Source organism: Carassius carassius, unplaced genomic scaffold (genome assembly GCF_963082965.1).
Source record: "Carassius carassius unplaced genomic scaffold, fCarCar2.1 SCAFFOLD_172, whole genome shotgun sequence".
NCBI classification, from domain to species: domain Eukaryota; kingdom Metazoa; phylum Chordata; class Actinopteri; order Cypriniformes; family Cyprinidae; genus Carassius; species Carassius carassius.
This window is the reverse complement of record NW_026775054.1, coordinates 1-20,000: the sequence shown is the minus strand read 5'-3', so window position 1 is coordinate 20,000 and position 20,000 is coordinate 1. Positions and strand designations below refer to the sequence as shown.

Sequence of the window (20,000 nt, the reverse complement as noted above, 5' to 3'; positions counted from 1 at the left end):
AGGCTGAACTATCCCTCTAACGAATAAGAAAGCACTGACTCCTCCTGATGAACAACACAAGACGATTCACTGTAGAGCTCACCTTCCAGCTCCACCTCCTCGCCCACCACTGGCACCCCCTGCGGCTGCTTCCTGGAGGAGGCGGAGTCTCGGGGGTCCTTCCTGCGCTCCTTCGAGGGGGGCGGCGCGGAGGTGGAGGTCATGGCCTGCAGGAGACCCATCGCCGTCACGGCCGTCTGAGTCGAGGCCGTCGGGTCCGAGAGCGTCAGCAGCGAGCGCTTCTTCTTCTTGTGATGAGATCCAGAGCTGCTGTGATGATCTACAGAGAGATAACACACACACAGGTCTCCTCTCAGAACTACATTACCCATAATTCTGAAGAGAGAGCAGGGAAGTGTTGTGTGTTCTGAGAGCTCTACTCAATATACTCTGTTTCACTTCCAAGCACATTTTGGAATCAAGTGAAATGATCTAGTAATTCACCCTGCACTGGTTAGATCAATGAATGAAAACAAGAAGTTCTACAGAACTCACTAGAGTCACACACACCTCTGAAGAAATGATCCTCATAGTGCTTCTTCTTCTGAAACTCACTGCCAGTGTAAACAGCATCAGTGTCCTGCGAAGAGCAGAGTTCAGTTTCTACGAGAAACACACTGATATTTGAGATGATGATGATGAAGATGTACCTTCAGCCATTTCTTGGAGGTCTTGCGCACCTCTGCGTCGATGATCTCCTCTTCTCTCAGCAGATCTTTGTAGGATCTTCTCTTTTCTCTCTGACTGCGGCCGGCGACCAGACTCACCTCACCCTCCATCTACACACACACACACACACACACAGTGGCAAGAATAAGTTTGTGAACCCTTTTAACATTTTACACAAACAATGGTCTGATCTTCATTTAAGTCACAATTATAGAAACACAAACTACTTAGTGTGTAGTTCTTTTCACTCTTTATTAAGAACAGTGAGTGATTGACAGGGCTGTTAAAAGGGTTCATTAACATCTTGCAACTAAACAAAAACACATTGTATTACTAGTGTGTGTAGTTGTGTACTCGTATGTGTTTGTGTTTTAGTGTGTATCTGAGTATGAACGCGTGTTTGTGTTTTAGTGTGTATCGGAGTATGAACGCGTGTTTGTTTTAGTGTGTATCGGAGTATGAACGCGTGTTTGTGTTTTAGTGTGTATCTGAGTATGAACGCGTGTTTGTGTTTTAGTGTGTATCTGAGTATGAACGCGTGTTTGTGTTTTAGTGTGTATCGGAGTATGAACGCGTGTTTGTGTTTTAGTGTGTATCGGAGTATGAACGCGTGTTTGTGTTATAGTGTGTATCTGAGCGAGTATGAACACGTGTTTGTGTTTTAGTGTGTATCGGAGTATGAACGCGTGTTTGTGTTTTAGTGTGTATCGGAGTATGAACGCGTGTTTGTGTTTTAGTGTGTATCTGAGGGAGTATGAACGCGTGTTTGTGTTTTAGTGTGTATCTGGGTGAGTATGAACGCGTGTTTGTGTTTTAGTGTGTATCTGGGTGAGTATGAACGCGTGTTTGTGTTTTAGTGTGTATCTGGGTGAGTATGAACGCGTGTTTGTGTTTTAGTGTGTATCGGAGTATGAACGCGTGTTTGTGTTTTAGTGTGTATCTGGGTGAGTATGAACGCGTGTTTGTGTTTTAGTGTGTATCTGGGTGAGTATGAACGCGTGTTTGTGTTTTAGTGTGTATCTGGGTGAGTATGAACGCGTGTTTGTGTTTTAGTGTGTATCTGGGTGAGTATGAACGCGTGTTTGTGTTTTAGTGTGTATCTGGGTGAGTATGAACGCGTGTTTGTGTTTTAGTGTGTATCTGAGTATGAACGCGTGTTTGTGTTTTAGTGTGTATCAGAGTATGAACGCGTGTTTGTGTTTTAGTGTGTATCGGAGTATGAACGCGTGTTTGTGTTTTAGTGTGTATCTGAGTATGAACGCGTGTTTGTGTTTTAGTGTGTATCGGAGTATGAACGCGTGTTTGTGTTTTAGTGTGTATCTGAGTATGAACGCGTGTTTGTGTTTTAGTGTGTATCTGAGTATGAACGCGTGTTTGTGTTTTAGTGTGTATTTGAGTATGAACGCGTGTTTGTGTTATAGTGTGTATCTGAGGGAGTATGAACGCGTGTTTGTGTTATAGTGTGTATCTGAGGGAGTATGAACGCGTGTTTGTGTTTTAGTGTGTATCTGAGTGAGTATGAATGCGTGTTTGTGTTTTAGTGTGTATTGGAGTATGAATGCGTGTTTGTGTTTTAGTGTGTATCTGAGTGAGTATGAATGCGTGTTTGTGTTTTAGTGTGTATTTGAGTATGAACGCATGTTTGTGTTTTAGTGTGTATTCGAGTGAGTATGAACGTGTGTTTGTGTTTTAGTGTGTATCTGAGTGAGTATGAATGCATGTTTTAGTGTGTATCTGAGTGAGTATGAATGCGTGTTTGTGTTTTAGTGTGTATTGGAGTATGAATGCGTGTTTGTGTTTTAGTGTGTATCTGAGTGAGTATGAATGCGTGTTTGTGTTTTAGTGTGTATTTGAGTATGAACGCATGTTTGTGTTTTAGTGTGTATCTGGGTGAGTATGAACGCGTGTTTGTGTTTTAGTGTGTATCTGGGTGAGTATGAACGCGTGTTTGTGTTTTAGTGTGTATCTGAGTATGAACGCGTGTTTGTGTTTTAGTGTGTATCGGAGTATGAACGCGTGTTTGTGTTTTAGTGTGTATCCGAGTATGAACGCGTGTTTGTGTTTTAGTGTGTATCGGAGTATGAACGCGTGTTTGTGTTTTAGTGTGTATCTGAGTATGAACGCGTGTTTGTGTTTTAGTGTGTATCGGAGTATGAACGCGTGTTTGTGTTATAGTGTGTATTTGAGTATGAACGCGTGTTTGTGTTTTAGTGTGTATCTGAGTATGAATGTGTGTTTGTGTTTTAGTGTGTATCGGAGTATGAACGCGTGTTTGAGTTTTAGTGTGTATCTGAGTATGAACGCGTGTTTGTGTTTTAGTGTGTATCTGAGTATGAATGCGTGTTTGTGTTATAGTGTGTATTTGAGTATGAACGCGTGTTTGTGTTATAGTGTGTATTTGAGTATGAATGCGTGTTTGTGTTTTAGTGTGTATCTGAGTATGAATGCGTGTTTGTGTTATAGTGTGTATTTGAGTATGAACGCGTGTTTGTGTTATAGTGTGTATCTGAGGGAGTATGAACGCGTGTTTGTGTTATAGTGTGTATCTGAGGGAGTATGAACGCGTGTTTGTGTTATAGTGTGTATCTGAGGGAGTATGAACGCGTGTTTGTGTTTTAGTGTGTATCTGAGTGAGTATGAACGCGTGTTTGTGTTTTAGTGTGTATCTGGGTGAGTATGAACGCGTGTTTGTGTTTTAGTGTGTATCTGAGGGAGTATGAACACGTGTTTGTGTTTAAGTGTGTATCTGAGCGAGTATGAACACGTGTTTGTGTTTTAGTGTGTATCTGAGGGAGTATGAACGCGTGTTGGTGTTTTAGTGTGTATCTGGGTGAGTATGAATGCGTGTTTGTGTTTTAGTGTGTATGTGGGTAAGTATGAACGCGTGTTTGTGTTTTAGTGGTATCTGAGTATGAACGCGTGTTTGTGTTTTAGTGTGTATCGGAGTATGAACGCGTGTTTGTGTTTTAGTGTGTATCTGAGTATGAACGCGTGTTTGTGTTTTAGTGTGTATCTGAGTATGAACGCGTGTTTGTGTTTTAGTGTGTATCTGAGTATGAATGCGTGTTTGTGTTATAGTGTGTATTTGAGTATGAACGCGTGTTTGTGTTATAGTGTGTATTTGAGTATGAACGCGTGTTTGTGTTATAGTGTGTATCTGAGGGAGTATGAACGCGTGTTTGTGTTATAGTGTGTATCTGAGGGAGTATGAACGCGTGTTTGTGTTTTAGTGTGTATCTGAGTGAGTATGAACGCGTGTTTGTGTTTTAGTGTGTATCTGGGTGAGTATGAACGCGTGTTTGTGTTTTAGTGTGTATCTGGGTGAGTATGAACGCGTGTTTATGTTTTAGTGTGTATCTGGGTGAGTATGAACGCGTGTTTGTGTTTTAGTGTGTATCTGGGTGAGTATGAACGCGTGTTTGTGTTTTAGTGTGTATCTGAGTATGAACGCGTGTTTGTGTTTTAGTGTGTATCGGAGTATGAACGCGTGTTTGTGTTTTAGTGTGTATCCGAGTATGAACGCGTGTTTGTGTTTTAGTGTGTATCGGAGTATGAACGCGCGTTTGTGTTTTAGTGTGTATCGGAGTATGAACGCGTGTTTGTGTTATAGTGTGTATTTGAGTATGAACGCGTGTTTGTGTTTTAGTGTGTATCTGAGTATGAATGCGTGTTTGTGTTTTAGTGTGTATCGGAGTATGAACGCGTGTTTGTGTTTTAGTGTGTATCTGAGTATGAATGCGTGTTTGTGTTTTAGTGTGTATCTGAGTATGAATGCGTGTTTGTGTTTTAGTGTGTATCTGAGGGAGTATGAACGCGTGTTTGTGTTTTAGTGTGTATCTGGGTGAGTATGAACGCGTGTTTGTGTTTTAGTGTGTATGTGGGTAAGTATGAACGTGTGTTTGTGTTTTAGTGTGTATTTGAGTGAGTATGAACGCGTGTTTGTGTTTTAGTGTGTATCTGAGTATGAACGCGTGTTTGTGTTTTAGTGTGTATCTGGGTGAGTATGAACGTGTGTTTGTGTTAGTGTGTATTTGAGTATGAACATGTGTTTGTGTTTTAGTGTGTATCTGGGTGAGTATGAACGCGTGTTTGTGTTTTAGTGTGTATCTGAGTGAGTATGAACACGTGTGTTTTAGTGTGTATCTGAGTGAGTATGAACGTGTGTGTTTTAGTGTGTATCTGGGTGAGTATGAACGCGTGTTTGTGTTTTAGTGTGTATCTGAGTGAGTATGAACACGTGTGTTTTACTGTGTATCTGGGTGAGTATGAACGAGTGTTTGTGTTTTAGTGTGTATCTGAGTGAGTATGAACGCGTGTTTGTGTTTAAGTGTTTATCTGGGTGAGTATGAACGCATGTTTGTGTTTTAGTGTGTATCTGGGTGAGTATGAACGCATGTTTGTGTTTTAGAGTGTATCTGGGTGAGTATGAACGCATGTTTGTGTTTTAGAGTGTATCTGGGTGAGTATGAACGCGTGTTTGTTTTTTAGAGTGTATCTGAGTGAGTATGAATGCGTGTTTTTGTTTTAGTGTGTATCTGGGTGAGTATGAATGCGTGTTTTTGTTTTAGTGTGTATTCGAGTGAGTATGAACGTGTGTTTGTGTTTTAGTGTGTATCTGAGTGAGTATGAATGCATGTTTTAGTGTGTATCTGAGTGAGTATGAATGCGTGTTTGTGTTTTAGTGTGTATTGGAGTATGAATGCGTGTTTGTGTTTTAGTGTGTATCTGAGTGAGTATGAATGCGTGTTTGTGTTTTAGTGTGTATTTGAGTATGAACGCATGTTTGTGTTTTAGTGTGTATCTGGGTGAGTATGAACGCGTGTTTGTGTTTTAGTGTGTATCTGGGTGAGTATGAACGCGTGTTTGTGTTTTAGTGTGTATCTGAGTATGAACGCGTGTTTGTGTTTTAGTGGGTATCGGAGTATGAACGCGTGTTTGTGTTTTAGTGTGTATCCGAGTATGAACGCGTGTTTGTGTTTTAGTGTGTATCGGAGTATGAACGCGTGTTTGTGTTTTAGTGTGTATCTGAGTATGAACGCGTGTTTGTGTTTTAGTGTGTATCGGAGTATGAACGCGTGTTTGTGTTTTAGTGTGTATCGGAGTATGAACGCGTGTTTGTGTTTTAGTGTGTATCGGAGTATGAACGCGTGTTTGAGTTTTAGTGTGTATCTGAGTATGAATGCGTGTTTGTGTTATAGTGTGTATTTGAGTATGAACGCGTGTTTGTGTTATAGTGTGTATTTGAGTATGAATGCGTGTTTGTGTTTTAGTGTGTATCTGAGTATGAATGCGTGTTTGTGTTATAGTGTGTATCTGAGTATGAATGCGTGTTTGTGTTATAGTGTGTATTTGAGTATGAACGCGTGTTTGTGTTATAGTGTGTATCTGAGGGAGTATGAACGCGTGTTTGTGTTATAGTGTGTATCTGAGGGAGTATGAACGCGTGTTTGTGTTATAGTGTGTATCTGAGGGAGTATGAACGCGTGTTTGTGTTTTAGTGTGTATCTGAGTGAGTATGAACGCGTGTTTGTGTTTTAGTGTGTATCTGGGTGAGTATGAACGCGTGTTTGTGTTTTAGTGTGTATCTGAGGGAGTATGAACGCGTGTTTGTGTTTAAGTGTGTATCTGAGCGAGTATGAACACGTGTTTGTGTTTTAGTGTGTATCTGAGGGAGTATGAACGCGTGTTGGTGTTTTAGTGTGTATCTGGGTGAGTATGAATGCGTGTTTGTGTTTTAGTGTGTATGTGGGTAAGTATGAACGCGTGTTTGTGTTTTAGTGGTATCTGAGTATGAACGCGTGTTTGTGTTTTAGTGTGTATCGGAGTATGAACGCGTGTTTGTGTTTTAGTGTGTATCTGAGTATGAACGCGTGTTTGTGTTTTAGTGTGTATCTGAGTATGAACGCGTGTTTGTGTTTTAGTGTGTATCTGAGTATGAATGCGTGTTTGTGTTATAGTGTGTATTTGAGTATGAACGCGTGTTTGTGTTATAGTGTGTATTTGAGTATGAACGCGTGTTTGTGTTATAGTGTGTATCTGAGGGAGTATGAACGCGTGTTTGTGTTATAGTGTGTATCTGAGGGAGTATGAACGCGTGTTTGTGTTTTAGTGTGTATCTGAGTGAGTATGAACGCGTGTTTGTGTTTTAGTGTGTATCTGGGTGAGTATGAACGCGTGTTTGTGTTTTAGTGTGTATCTGGGTGAGTATGAACGCGTGTTTATGTTTTAGTGTGTATCTGGGTGAGTATGAACGCGTGTTTGTGTTTTAGTGTGTATCTGGGTGAGTATGAACGCGTGTTTGTGTTTTAGTGTGTATCCGAGTATGAACGCGTGTTTGTGTTTTAGTGTGTATCGGAGTATGAACGCGCGTTTGTGTTTTAGTGTGTATCGGAGTATGAACGCGTGTTTGTGTTATAGTGTGTATTTGAGTATGAACGCGTGTTTGTGTTTTAGTGTGTATCTGAGTATGAATGCGTGTTTGTGTTTTAGTGTGTATCGGAGTATGAACGCGTGTTTGTGTTTTAGTGTGTATCTGAGTATGAATGCGTGTTTGTGTTTTAGTGTGTATCTGAGTATGAATGCGTGTTTGTGTTTTAGTGTGTATCTGGGTGAGTATGAACGCGTGTTTGTGTTTTAGTGTGTATCTGGGTGAGTATGAACGCTTGTTTATGTTTTAGTGTGTATCTGGGTGAGTATGAACGCGTGTTTGTGTTTTAGTGTGTATCTGGGTGAGTATGAACGCGTGTTTGTGTTTTAGTGTGTATCTGAGTATGAACGCGTGTTTGTGTTTTAGTGTGTATCGGAGTATGAATGCGTGTTTGTGTTTTAGTGTGTATCCGAGTATGAACGCGTGTTTGTGTTTTAGTGTGTATCGGAGTATGAACGCGTGTTTGTGTTTTAGTGTGTATCTGAGTATGAACGCGCGTTTGTGTTTTAGTGTGTATCGGAGTATGAACGCGTGTTTGTGTTTTAGTGTGTATCGGAGTATGAACGCGTGTTTGTGTTATAGTGTGTATCTGAGTATGAACGCGTGTTTGTGTTTTAGTGTGTATCTGAGTATGAACGCGTGTTTGTGTTTTAGTGTGTATCGGAGTATGAACGCGTGTTTGTGTTATAGTGTGTATCTGAGTATGAAAGCGTGTTTGTGTTTTAGTGTGTATCTGAGTATGAATGCGTGTTTGTGTTTTAGTGTGTATCTGAGGGAGTATGAATGCGTGTTTGTGTTTTAGTGTGTATCTGAGTGAGTTTGAACGCGTGTTTGTGTTTTAGTGTGTATCTGAGTGAGTATGAACGCGTGTTTGTGTTTTAGTGTGTATCTGAGTGAGTATGAACGCGTGTTTGTGTTTTAGTGTGTATCTGGGCGAGTATGAACGCGTGTTGGTGTTTTAGTGTGTATCTGGGTGAGTATGAATGCGTGTTTGTGTTTTAGTGTGTATCTGAGGGAGTATGAACGCGTGTTTGTGTTTTAGTGTGTATCTGAGTATGAACGCGTGTTTGTGTTTTAGTGTGTATCTGAGTATGAATGCGTGTTTGTGTTATAGTGTGTATCTGAGTATGAATGCGTGTTTGTGTTATAGTGTGTATCTGAGTATGAATGCGTGTTTGTGTTATAGTGTGTATTTGAGTTTGAACGCGTGTTTGTGTTATAGTGTGTATCTGAGGGAGTATGAATGCGTGTTTGTGTTAAAGTGTGTATCTGAGGGAGTATGAACGCGTGTTTGTGTTTTTGTGTGTATCTGAGTGAGTATGAACGCGTGTTTGTGTTTTAGTGTGTATCTGGGTGAGTATGAACGCGTGTTTGTGTTTTAGTGTGTATCTGAGTATGAATGCGTGTTTGTGTTTTAGTGTGTATCTGAGGGAGTATGAACGCGTGTTTGTGTTTTAGTGTGTATCTGAGTGAGTATGAACACGTGTTTGTGTTTAAGTGTGTATCTGAGCGAGTATGAACACGTGTTTGTGTTTTAGTGTGTATCTGAGTGAGTATGAACGCGTGTTGGTGTTTTAATGTGTATCTGAGGGAGTATGAACGCGTGTTGGTGTTTTAGTGTGTATCTGAGGGAGTATGAATGCGTGTTTGTGTTTTAGTGTGTATCCGAGTATGAACGCGTGTTTGTGTTTTAGTGTGTATCGGAGTATGAACGCGTGTTTGTGTTTTAGTGTGTATCTGAGTGAGTATGAACGCGCGTTTGTGTTTTAGTGTGTATTGGAGTATGAACGCGTGTTTGTGTTATAGTGTGTATTTGAGTATGAACGCGTGTTTGTGTTTTAGTGTGTATCTGAGTATGAATGCGTGTATGTGTTTTAGTGTGTATCGGAGTATGAACGCGTGTTTGTGTTTTAGTGTGTATCTGAGTATGAACGCGTGTTTGTGTTTTAGTGTGTATCTGAGTATGAATGCGTGTTTGTGTTATAGTGTGTATTTGAGTATGAACGCGTGTTTGTGTTATAGTGTGTATTTGAGTATGAATGCGTGTTGGTGTTTTAGTGTGTATCTGAGGGAGTATGAACACGTGTGTTTTAGTGTGTATCTGAGGGAGTATGAACGCGTGTGTTTTAGTGTGTATCTGAAGGAGTATGAACGCGTGTTGGTGTTTTAGTGTGTATCTGAAGGAGTATGAACACGTGTTGGTGTTTTAGTGTGTATCTGAGCGAGTATGAACGCGTGTTTGTGTTTTAGTGTGTATCTGAGCGAGTATGAACGCTTGTTGGTGTTTTAGTGTGTATCTGAGTGAGTATGAACGCGTGTGTTTTAGTGTGTATCTGGGTGAGTATGAATGCGTGTTTGTGTTTTAGTGTGTATCTGAGGGAGTATGAACGCGTGTTTGTGTTTTAGTGTGTATCTGGGTGAGTATGAATGCGTGTTTGTGTTTTAGTGTGTATGTGGGTAAGTATGAACGTGTGTTTGTGTTTTAGTGTGTATGTGAGTGAGTATGAACGCGTGTTTGTGTTTTAGTGTGTATCTGAGTATGAAAGCGTGTTTGTGTTTTAGTGTGTATCTGGGTGAGTATGAACGCGTGTTTGTGTTTTAGTGTGTATCTGGGTGAGTATGAACGCGTGTTTGTGTTTTAGTGTGTACCTGGGTGAGTATGAACGTGTGTTTGTGTTAGTGTGTATTTGAGTATGAACACGTGTTTGTGTTAGTGTGTATTTGAGTATGAACACGTGTTTGTGTTAGTGTGTATTTGAGTATGAACACGTGTTTGTGTTTTAGTGTGTATCTGGGTGAGTATGAACGCGTGTTTGTGTTTTAGTGTGTATCTGAGTGAGTATGAACACGTGTGTTTTAGTGTGTATCTGAGTGAGTATGAACGTGTGTGTTTTAGTGTGTATCTGGGTGAGTATGAACGAGTGTTTGTGTTTTAGTGTGTATCTGAGTGAGTATGAACGCGTGTTTGTGTTTTAGTGTGTATCTGAGTGAGTATGAACGTGTGTTTGTGTTTTACTGTGTATCTGGGTGAGTATGAACGAGTGTTTGTGTTTTAGTGTGTATCTGAGTGAGTATGAACGCGTGTTTGTGTTTAAGTGTTTATCTGGGTGAGTATGAACGCGTGTTTGTGTTTTAGTGTGTATCTGGGTGAGTATGAACGCGTGTTGGTGTTTTAGTGTGTATCTGGGTGAGTATGAACGCGTGTTTGTGTTTTAGTGTGTATCTGAGGGAGTATGAACGCGTGTTTGTGTTTTAGTGTGTATCTGAGTATGAACGCGTGTTTGTGTTTTAGTGTGTATCTGGGTGAGTATGAACGTGTGTTTGTGTTAGTGTGTATTTGAGTATGAACATGTGTTTGTGTTTTAGTGTGTATCTGGGTGAGTATGAACGCGTGTTTGTGTTTTAGTGTGTATCTGAGTGAGTATGAACACGTGTGTTTTAGTGTGTATCTGAGTGAGTATGAACGTGTGTGTTTTAGTGTGTATCTGGGTGAGTATGAACGCGTGTTTGTGTTTTAGTGTGTATCTGAGTGAGTATGAACACGTGTGTTTTACTGTGTATCTGGGTGAGTATGAACGAGTGTTTGTGTTTTAGTGTGTATCTGAGTGAGTATGAACGCGTGTTTGTGTTTAAGTGTTTATCTGGGTGAGTATGAACGCGTGTTTGTGTTTTAGTGTGTATCTGGGTGAGTATGAACGCATGTTTGTGTTTTAGAGTGTATCTGGGTGAGTATGAACGCGTGTTTGTTTTTTAGAGTGTATCTGAGTGAGTATGAATGCGTGTTTTTGTTTTAGTGTGTATCTGGGTGAGTATGAATGCGTGTTTTTGTTTTAGTGTGTATTCGAGTGAGTATGAACGTGTGTTTGTGTTTTAATGTGTATCTGAGTGAGTATGAATGCATGTTTTAGTGTGTATCTGAGTGAGTATGAATGCGTGTTTGTGTTTTAGTGTGTATTGGAGTATGAATGCGTGTTTGTGTTTTAGTGTGTATCTGAGTGAGTATGAATGCGTGTTTGTGTTTTAGTGTGTATTTGAGTATGAACGCATGTTTGTGTTTTAGTGTGTATCTGGGTGAGTATGAACGCGTGTTTGTGTTTTAGTGTGTATCTGGGTGAGTATGAACGCGTGTTTGTGTTTTAGTGTGTATCTGTGTGAGTATGAACGCGTGTTTGTGTTAGTGTGTTTTTGAGTATGAACGCGTGTTTGTGTTTTAGTGTGTATCTGAGTGAGTATGAACGCATGTTTGTGTTTTAGTGTTTATCTGGGTGAGTATGAACGCGTGTTTGTGTTTTAGTGTGTATCTGAGGGAGTATGAACGCGTGTTTGTGTTTTAGTGTGTATCTGGGTGAGTATGAACGCATGTTTGTGTTTTAGTGTGTATCTGGGTGAGTATGAACGCGTGTTTGTGTTTTAGTGTGTATCTGAGTGAGTATGAACATGTGTGTTTTAGTGCGTATCTGAGTGAGTATGAACGTGTGTGTTTTAGTGTGTATCTGGGTGAGTATGAACGCATGTTTGTGTTTTAGTGTGTATCTGGGTGAGTATGAACGCGTGTTTGTGTTTTAGTGTGTATCTGAGTGAGTATGAACGTGTGTTTTAGTGCGTATCTGAGTGAGTATGAACGTGTGTGTTTTAGTGTTTATCTGGGTGAGTATGAACGCGTGTTTGTGTTTTAGTGTGTATCTGAGGGAGTATGAACGCGTGTTTGTGTTTTAGTGTGTATCTGAGTGAGTATGAACGCATGTTTGTGTTTTAGTGTTTATCTGGGTGAGTATGAACGCGTGTTTGTGTTTTAGTGTGTATCTGAGGGAGTATGAACGCGTGTTTGTGTTTTAGTGTGTATCTGGGTGAGTATGAACGCATGTTTGTGTTTTAGTGTGTATCTGAGTGAGTATGAACGCGTGTTTGTGTTTTACTGTGTATCTGGGTGAGTATGAACGAGTGTTTGTGTTTTAGTGTGTATCTGAGTGAGTATGAACGCGTGTTTGTGTTTTAGTGTGTATCTGAGTGAGTATGAATGCATGTTTGTGTTTTAGTGTGTATTCGAGTGAGTATGAACGCATGTTTGTGTTTTAGTGTGTATTTGAGTATGAACGCCTGTTTGTGTTTTAGTGTGTATTTGAGTATGAACGCCTGTTTGTATTTTAGTGTGTATCTGAGTGAGTATGAATGCATGTTTTAGTATGTATCTGAGTGAGTATGAATGCGTGTTTGTGTTTTAGTGTGTATTGGAGTATGAATGCGTGTTTGTGTTTTAGTGTGTATCTGAGTGAGTATGAATGCATGTTTTAGTGTGTATCTGAGTGAGTATGAATGCGTGTTTGTGTTTTAGTGTGTATTGGAATATGAATGCGTTTTTGTGTTTTAGTGTGTATCTGAGTGAGTATGAATGCATGTTTTAGTGTGTATCTGAGTGAGTATGAATGCGTGTTTGTGTTTTAGTGTGTATTGGAGTATGAATGCGTGTTTGTGTTTTAGTGTGTATCTGAGTGAGTATGAATGCGTGTATGTGTTTTAGTGTGTATCTGAGTGAGTATGAATGCGTGTTTGTGTTTTAGTGTGTATCTGAGTGAGTATGAATGCGTGTATGTGTTTTAGTGTGTATTTGAGTATGAACGCATGTTTGTGTTTTAGTGTGTATTCGAGTGAGTATGACCGCGTGTTTGTGTTTTAGTGTGTATCTGAGTGAGTATGAATGCGTGTTTGTGTTTTAGTGTGTATTTGAGTATGAACGCATGTTTGTGTTTTAGTGTGTATCTGACTGAGTATGAATGCGTGTTTGTGTTTTACTGTGTATTTGAGTATGAATGCGTGTTTGTGTTTTAGTCTGTATTTGTGTATGAATGCGTGTTTGTGTTTTAGTGTGTATCTGTGTGAGTATGAACGCGTGTTTGTGTTAGTGTGTTTTTGAGTATGAACGCGTGTTTGTGTTTTAGTGTGTATCTGAGTGAGTATGAACGCATGTTTGTGTTTTAGTGTTTATCTGGGTGAGTATGAACGCGTGTTTGTGTTTTAGTGTGTATCTGAGTGAGTATGAATGCGTGTTTGTGTTTTAGTGTGTATTTGAGTATGAACGCATGTTTGTGTTTTAGTGTGTATCTGACTGAGTATGAATGCGTGTTTGTGTTTTACTGTGTATTTGAGTATGAATGCGTGTTTGTGTTTTAGTCTGTATTTGTGTATGAACGCGTGTTTGTGTTTTAGTGTGTATCTGTGTGAGTATGAACGCGTGTTTGTGTTAGTGTGTTTTTGAGTATGAACGCGTGTTTGTGTTTTAGTGTGTATCTGAGTGAGTATGAACGCATGTTTGTGTTTTAGTGTTTATCTGGGTGAGTATGAACGCGTGTTTGTGTTTTAGTGTGTATCTGAGGGAGTATGAACGCGTGTTTGTGTTTTAGTGTGTATCTGGGTGAGTATGAACGCATGTTTGTGTTTTAGTGTGTATCTGGGTGAGTATGAACGCGTGTTTGTGTTTTAGTGTGTATCTGAGTGAGTATGAACATGTGTGTTTTAGTGCGTATCTGAGTGAGTATGAACGTGTGTGTTTTAGTGTGTTTCTGGGTGAGTATGAATGAGTGTTTGTGTTTTAGTGTGTATCTGAGTGAGTATGAACGCGTGTTTGTGTTTTACTGTGTATCTGGGTGAGTATGAACGAGTGTTTGTGTTTTAGTGTGTATCTGAGTGAGTATGAACGCGTGTTTGTGTTTTAGTGTGTATCTGAGTGAGTATGAATGCATGTTTGTGTTTTAGTGTGTATTCGAGTGAGTATGAACGCATGTTTGTGTTTTAGTGTGTATTTGAGTATGAACGCCTGTTTGTGTTTTAGTGTGTATTTGAGTATGAACGCCTGTTTGTATTTTAGTGTGTATCTGAGTGAGTATGAATGCATGTTTTAGTATGTATCTGAGTGAGTATGAATGCGTGTTTGTGTTTTAGTGTTTATTGGAGTATGAATGCGTGTTTGTGTTTTAGTGTGTATCTGAGTGAGTATGAATGCATGTTTTAGTGTGTATCTGAGTGAGTATGAATGCGTGTTTGTGTTTTAGTGTGTATTGGAATATGAATGCGTTTTTGTGTTTTAGTGTGTATCTGAGTGAGTATGAATGCATGTTTTAGTGTGTATCTGAGTGAGTATGAATGCGTGTTTGTGTTTTAGTGTGTATTGGAGTATGAATGCGTGTTTGTGTTTTAGTGTGTATCTGAGTGAGTATGAATGCGTGTATGTGTTTTAGTGTGTATCTGAGTGAGTATGAATGCGTGTTTGTGTTTTAGTGTGTATCTGAGTGAGTATGAATGCGTGTATGTGTTTTAGTGTGTATTTGAGTATGAACGCATGTTTGTGTTTTAGTGTGTATTCGAGTGAGTATGACCGCGTGTTTGTGTTTTAGTGTGTATCTGAGTGAGTATGAATGCGTGTTTGTGTTTTAGTGTGTATTTGAGTATGAACGCATGTTTGTGTTTTAGTGTGTATCTGACTGAGTATGAATGCGTGTTTGTGTTTTACTGTGTATTTGAGTATGAATGCGTGTTTGTGTTTTAGTCTGTATTTGTGTATGAATGCGTGTTTGTGTTTTAGTGTGTATCTGAGTATGAATGCGTGTTTGTGTTTTAGTGTGTATCTGAGTGAGTATGAATGCGTGTTTGTGTTTTAGTGTGTATTTGAGTATGAATGCGTGTTTGAGTGTGTATCTGAGTGAGTATGAATGCGTGTTTGTGTTTTAGTGTGTATTTAAGTATGAACGCGTGTTTGTGTTTTAGTGTGTATCTGAGTGAGTATGAATGCATGTTTTAGTGTGTATCTGAGGGAGTATGAATGCGTGTTTGTGTTTTAGTGTGTATTTGAGTGAGTATGAATGCGTGTTTGTGTTTTAGTGTGTATTTGAGTGAGTATGAATGCGTGTTTGTGTTTTAGTGTGTATTTGAGTTAGTATGAGCGCGTATTTGTGTTTAACGAGTGTTTGTGTTTTAGAGTGTATCTGAATGAGTATGAATGAGTGTTTGTGTTTTAGTGTGTATTTGAGTGAGTATGAATGCGTGTTTGTGTTTTAGTGTGTATTTGAGAACGCGTGTTTGTGTTTTAGTGTGTATTTGAGAACGCGTGTTTGTGTTTTAGTGTGTATTTGAGAACGCGTGTTTGTGTTTTAGTGTGTATTTGAGTAAGTATGAACGCGTGTTTGTGCTTTAGTGTGTTGTTGTGTTTAACGCGTGTTTGTGTTTTAGTGTGTATTTGAGTGAGCATGAACGCGTGTTTGTGTTTTAGTGTGTATTTGAGTGAGCATGAACGCATGTTTGTGTTTTAGTGTGTATTTGAGTCAGTATGAACGTGTGTTTGTTATTGTTGTTATCCTCTATGCTAACACGCTAACCGGAGAAACTTATAAACACTATTAGTGATTCACAGTATAATTCAGATAAACTGAATCGCCCTTAACTGAGAAACAAACCATAAAAGCCATATACGGTCGTGATAAAACGTAACTTCATTCATTTAAGCACAAATTTCGTCTATTACCTTCATCAAATATCAAGCGTCTCCTGCCGCCATCTTGGCTCAGCGCGGTCAGTTTCTCGCGCGTGTGACGTCATCTCGCACTCGCGCGCCTCCAGCGGACAGGCGAAAGAGCGCCGCGGCTCGACGACCGGAATTTTTTTTAATTCTTTCATTTGTGGAGGCCCAGTGCATGCAACATTACACTGGAACACACACAAAGATGAACTACCTGACAAAAACATGCTCCTGAACGAAATATCTGCATTTAAATATGGATAAGTGACAGCAGGGCACATCAAGAGCGGGGATTTCTAGTGGATTCTTGTCAGGTAATATCTATGGTTTGAGTCTTGACCATTTTCACAGGTGGTCAAAATTAGAATTTAAAATGCATTGTGAGAAAATAATTATAGAGTATTGGGACAATGTGTATCTGTAATTACTTGGTTGATCTCTGGCATCTCATTGGTCCTCGACTTTGAGAGCCAGTGTTATTGTTCATAGCAGAGGACTCTCTCTACTTGGTATATTTTACAGTTTTTCAGTGGATATAAGATTTCGTAGGCTTTGCATATAAATATACTAGAAAGCCACAGAGCGATGAAAACACCAAATTCAGTGTACAGTTTATTAAGAATACACTATGTACAGACAGACAGCGCTCTAAATTGCCAGATGCATTCAATGCCAGATTTGGTCCATCACTGTCAGTCTGAAGTGTTTCAGAATGTTAGCCACACATGTGATTGTGAGAGATGGTCAGCTAATGTTTAATGTTGGAAAAGGTTTGTGTCCATCCTTCCGTTATAGGCTGGAAATTCGATGAGAAAGAGAAGAAATGTATTTGAAATAAATGGTGTAAACTGAGGACTATTATTCTGCTGCACAGAACCGCAGAAGAACTGATGACGACACGTCAATCACTGCAACACATCACATGACTTAAAATACTGATCACAATCATTCTAGATGCAGAGCTACATTTGTCTGCGTGTTTTTTATAATCAAGACTTTTTAAGGCTTTTTAAAGACGTGCAAAATTTATACAAATATATAAATTAATACCATGTGAAGAGGGTGTAACATGATAAACTGTAAAATGACTGTAAAAACATGATTTGTAGTTGAAATACAGGTTTTCACAAAAACTAAATTAATAAAACAAAACATAAACCTCAAATTTCAACCTTAAACCCGTTTTTTTTTTTTTTTTTGTAAGAAAAGCTCCTCCCCGGACAGTCCAGTTTAACCAACCGCTGGTCATTCCTGAGTGTGATGTGTTTCTAGGAGCAAATATTCCATAATAAATGACAATTATTACATTCAGTGGCTTCTCTTACTTTTCTATGTAGGTTTTTTAAGTTTCCTTTCAAACTGATCTCAAAACTTACTTATTCACAATATGTTTTGTTCATTTGTCTGCCTCATTTTTCAGTTTTATGCTTGTTTTCGTTACTTATCTAAGATATCTGTTCATTTGTTTGATCATGTGACTGTATATTTGTATTTGTGTTCATGTAAAGCATCCTTGGGTTAAATAAAACATTATTATTATTATAATCATTAGTGATATTTAGTGTCAGTTTATCAGGAGACAGTGATTTGTCCTCTCTGACTCGTTGGGAAAGGCATATTTTAAGGGATATTCCAGTGTTGCTCTGCTGTGAGAGTATTGTGGACTTCTGAGTGACACACTTATTTTCTTTTTCCAAAAAGATTCCTGCTACTTGCATCAAAACAAGTAGCGCTGGATCAGATACGTGTGTGTGTGTGTGTGTGTGTGTGCACGCGGAGAGTGTACTGGAGCAGGGTTCAGTGTTCTGGACTCATTGTGTCGAGTCATGTTTCCTCGCGCTCTGCTCGTTCATGTTTAGCGCGCTCCCGCTGACTCACGGTTTCGACACCCAGCTGAGTCACGCTTCTTATCGCTTCTCAGCGAATCACAGCCGTAAATCAGACGGTTTATAACCTGCAGCTCTTATGAACGATGATCTTCACGACTCTTGATGTGTTATAAGGCTCTTTCTCTCTGACTCTGATTACACATGATCTGATCAAACATACATCAGTGAAATGTGCTCCTCGTCTGTTGTTATAACTGGTCACTAGCTAACAGAAAACCCCATATATCCCTCTCTCATGTGAACAACAGGTCATCATGTGACTTGGTTCTCCCTCAGTCATGTTTTCCCCATCTCTGCTCCTGATGAATGTGTCTGGTCATGTTTAGCTGCTGCTCCCTCCCTCTGTCTTTGTTTGAGTTCTGCTGACTTCCTGTTTCTCTCTCTCTCAGAGGCGGAGAAGCGAGTATAAAAGAGCCCGGAGCGACAGTGTGTGCTCAGATCACCGCTCACATCCGTCCAGGAGAGTCTCGGCTTCACATCAGCATTCATCTGTGTTTCTGAGAGATGGAGACCGTTGAGAAGAACCAGATCCAGACAGCCATCGTGGACAGGTGAGACATCTGTCTGTGTGTGGTTCCTCCAGCTGCATCACTGCAGATTATGATCATGACGCTGTGTTTCATGTGGAGTGGATATGTGTTCATGTGAGTATGTGTTGTCTGGCAGTGAACTATCAGAGCAGATCAAAGCGGTGACTAAAGACAGTCACGTCCGAGCAGAAAACACTGAGCTGATGCTGAGCTACCAGAGAGGACGTGTGTCCCTGCAGCAGTATCAGGTGACTCCAACAGACTGACCAATCACAACACACACACACCCAGCTGTTAACCAGCCTAACTATGACCCACTCCGCAGACATTCGGTCAGATTTAACCTTCTTCATATTGATTGTCTGTGGAATCTGACCTGGTTTGTTCTGCTCTGTTTCAGCTGCTCTTGTGTTCGCTGTATAAGATATACGAGGCGCTGGAGGAGGCGCTGGACACAAACGCCTCACATGAAGCCGTGGCACCCATTTACTTCCCACAGGAACTGTCCCGACTGGAGTCCATCGGGAAGGACCTGGAGTATTTCTACGGCCGGAGCTGGAGGGAGAAGATGACGGTGCCGGCCGCAACGCTGAGATACGCACAGAGACTGAGAGAGGTGAACATTAACAACCTGTCTAGATTCATCTCAACACATAGAGATTACTGGCATTGACAGAGAATCATGATTGTTAGTTTCAACATGCCATCAGAAAATCAATTAATGATCAGTGTTCATGATCAGTGGCTTTCTTAAAATAATAGTTCACCCAAAATAAGAGAATTAGCTGAACATATGTTCACCCTCAGTTCATCTGAGATCAGGATGGGTTTGTTTCTTCATCGGGTTTGTAGAAATGTAGCATTGCATCAGTGTCTGATCAATGGATGCTCTGCAGTGAATGGGTGCCGTCAGAATGAGAGTCCAAACAGCTGATGTGAGAAAGTGCATCTGCTGTTGTCTCTCACATATCTGTTTAGAGCTGTTTAAACACTGCTTGATCTGTGCAGATTTCTCTCCTGATTCAGACCAGAACACTTTTTCACTGGAGGAAGTGTTATTATGGATTATAGACTCTATGTGTGAACTATTCCTTTAACGCTGACACTGATATCAGAGGAGCGTGACTCTGAGACACTGAGAGGAAGTCGTAGGTCATTGATTCGGTCTGTTGTGTGACTTTGCTCTGTCGTGTCTCAGGTGGGCCGAGATCACCCTGAATATCTGGTGGCTCACGCGTACACGCGGTATCTGGGCGATCTGTCGGGTGGACAGGTGCTGGGCCGCATCACACAGAAGTCTCTCGGGCTGATGAGCGGAGAGGGCTTGTTGTTCTTCTCGTTTCCGGCGGTCAGCAGCCCAAACCTCTTCAAGCAGCTGTACAGGAGCCGCATGAACAGCATCGAGCTGACGGAGGAGCAGCGCAGCGGCGTGCTGCAGGAGGCCGTCACTGCCTTTGAGCTCAACATCCAGGTGAGAGAGCTACGGCTCGTTACGCTCGTTAATGAGAGACTGAAGAGCACTGCTGACCGGTTTGTGTTCTGTTCAGGTGTTTAACGAGCTGCAGGACTCACTGAGCGGCGTCTCAGACACAGACAATGAACTGAGACAGAGACACACACAACACAAGCAGAGCACAGCAGCAGCAGGTAAAACACACACACACACACACACTCTCACTCTCTCTCTCTCTCACACACTCTCTCTCTCTCTCTCTCTCACACACACTCTCTCTCTCTCTCTCTCTCTCTCACACACACTCTCTCTCTCTCACACACTCTCTCTCTCTCTCTCTCTCTCTCACACACACTCTCTCTCTCTCACACACTCTCTCTCTCTCTCTCTCTCTCTCTCTCTCACACACACTCTCTCTCTCTCTCACACACTCTCTCTCTCTCTCTCTCTCTCTCTCTCTCACACACACTCTCTCTCTCTCTCTCTC

The 20,000-nt window shown here is 40.6% G+C and overlaps 2 protein-coding genes across 2 annotated transcripts in view; one reads left to right on the top strand and one right to left on the bottom strand.

Annotated features, from left to right (window-relative positions):
- Nucleotides 1-15,789, bottom strand: part of LOC132134496 (HMG box-containing protein 4-like) — a gene marked incomplete at its 3' end in the record, with an annotated part of 18,394 nt that extends 2,605 nt beyond the window's left edge. The window contains exons 1-4 of the mRNA XM_059547077.1: nt 15,648-15,789; nt 690-818; nt 550-619; nt 83-319 (exon numbers count right to left, since the gene is read on the bottom strand). Coding sequence (XP_059403060.1) covers nt 83-319; nt 550-619; nt 690-818; nt 15,648-15,653 — 442 coding nt within the window. The remainder of the gene's footprint in view (nt 1-82; nt 320-549; nt 620-689; nt 819-15,647) is intronic.
- A 2,132-nt stretch (nt 15,790-17,921) lies between these two features.
- Nucleotides 17,922-19,980, top strand: LOC132134497 (heme oxygenase-like; the record flags this gene model as incomplete). Its single annotated transcript, XM_059547078.1, has 5 exons — nt 17,922-18,081; nt 18,197-18,308; nt 18,461-18,676; nt 19,259-19,531; nt 19,608-19,980. Coding segments are annotated over exons 1-5 (1,021 nt in total), but the record flags the coding sequence as incomplete, so codon positions are not given.
- Nucleotides 19,981-20,000: the final 20 nt, after the last annotated feature.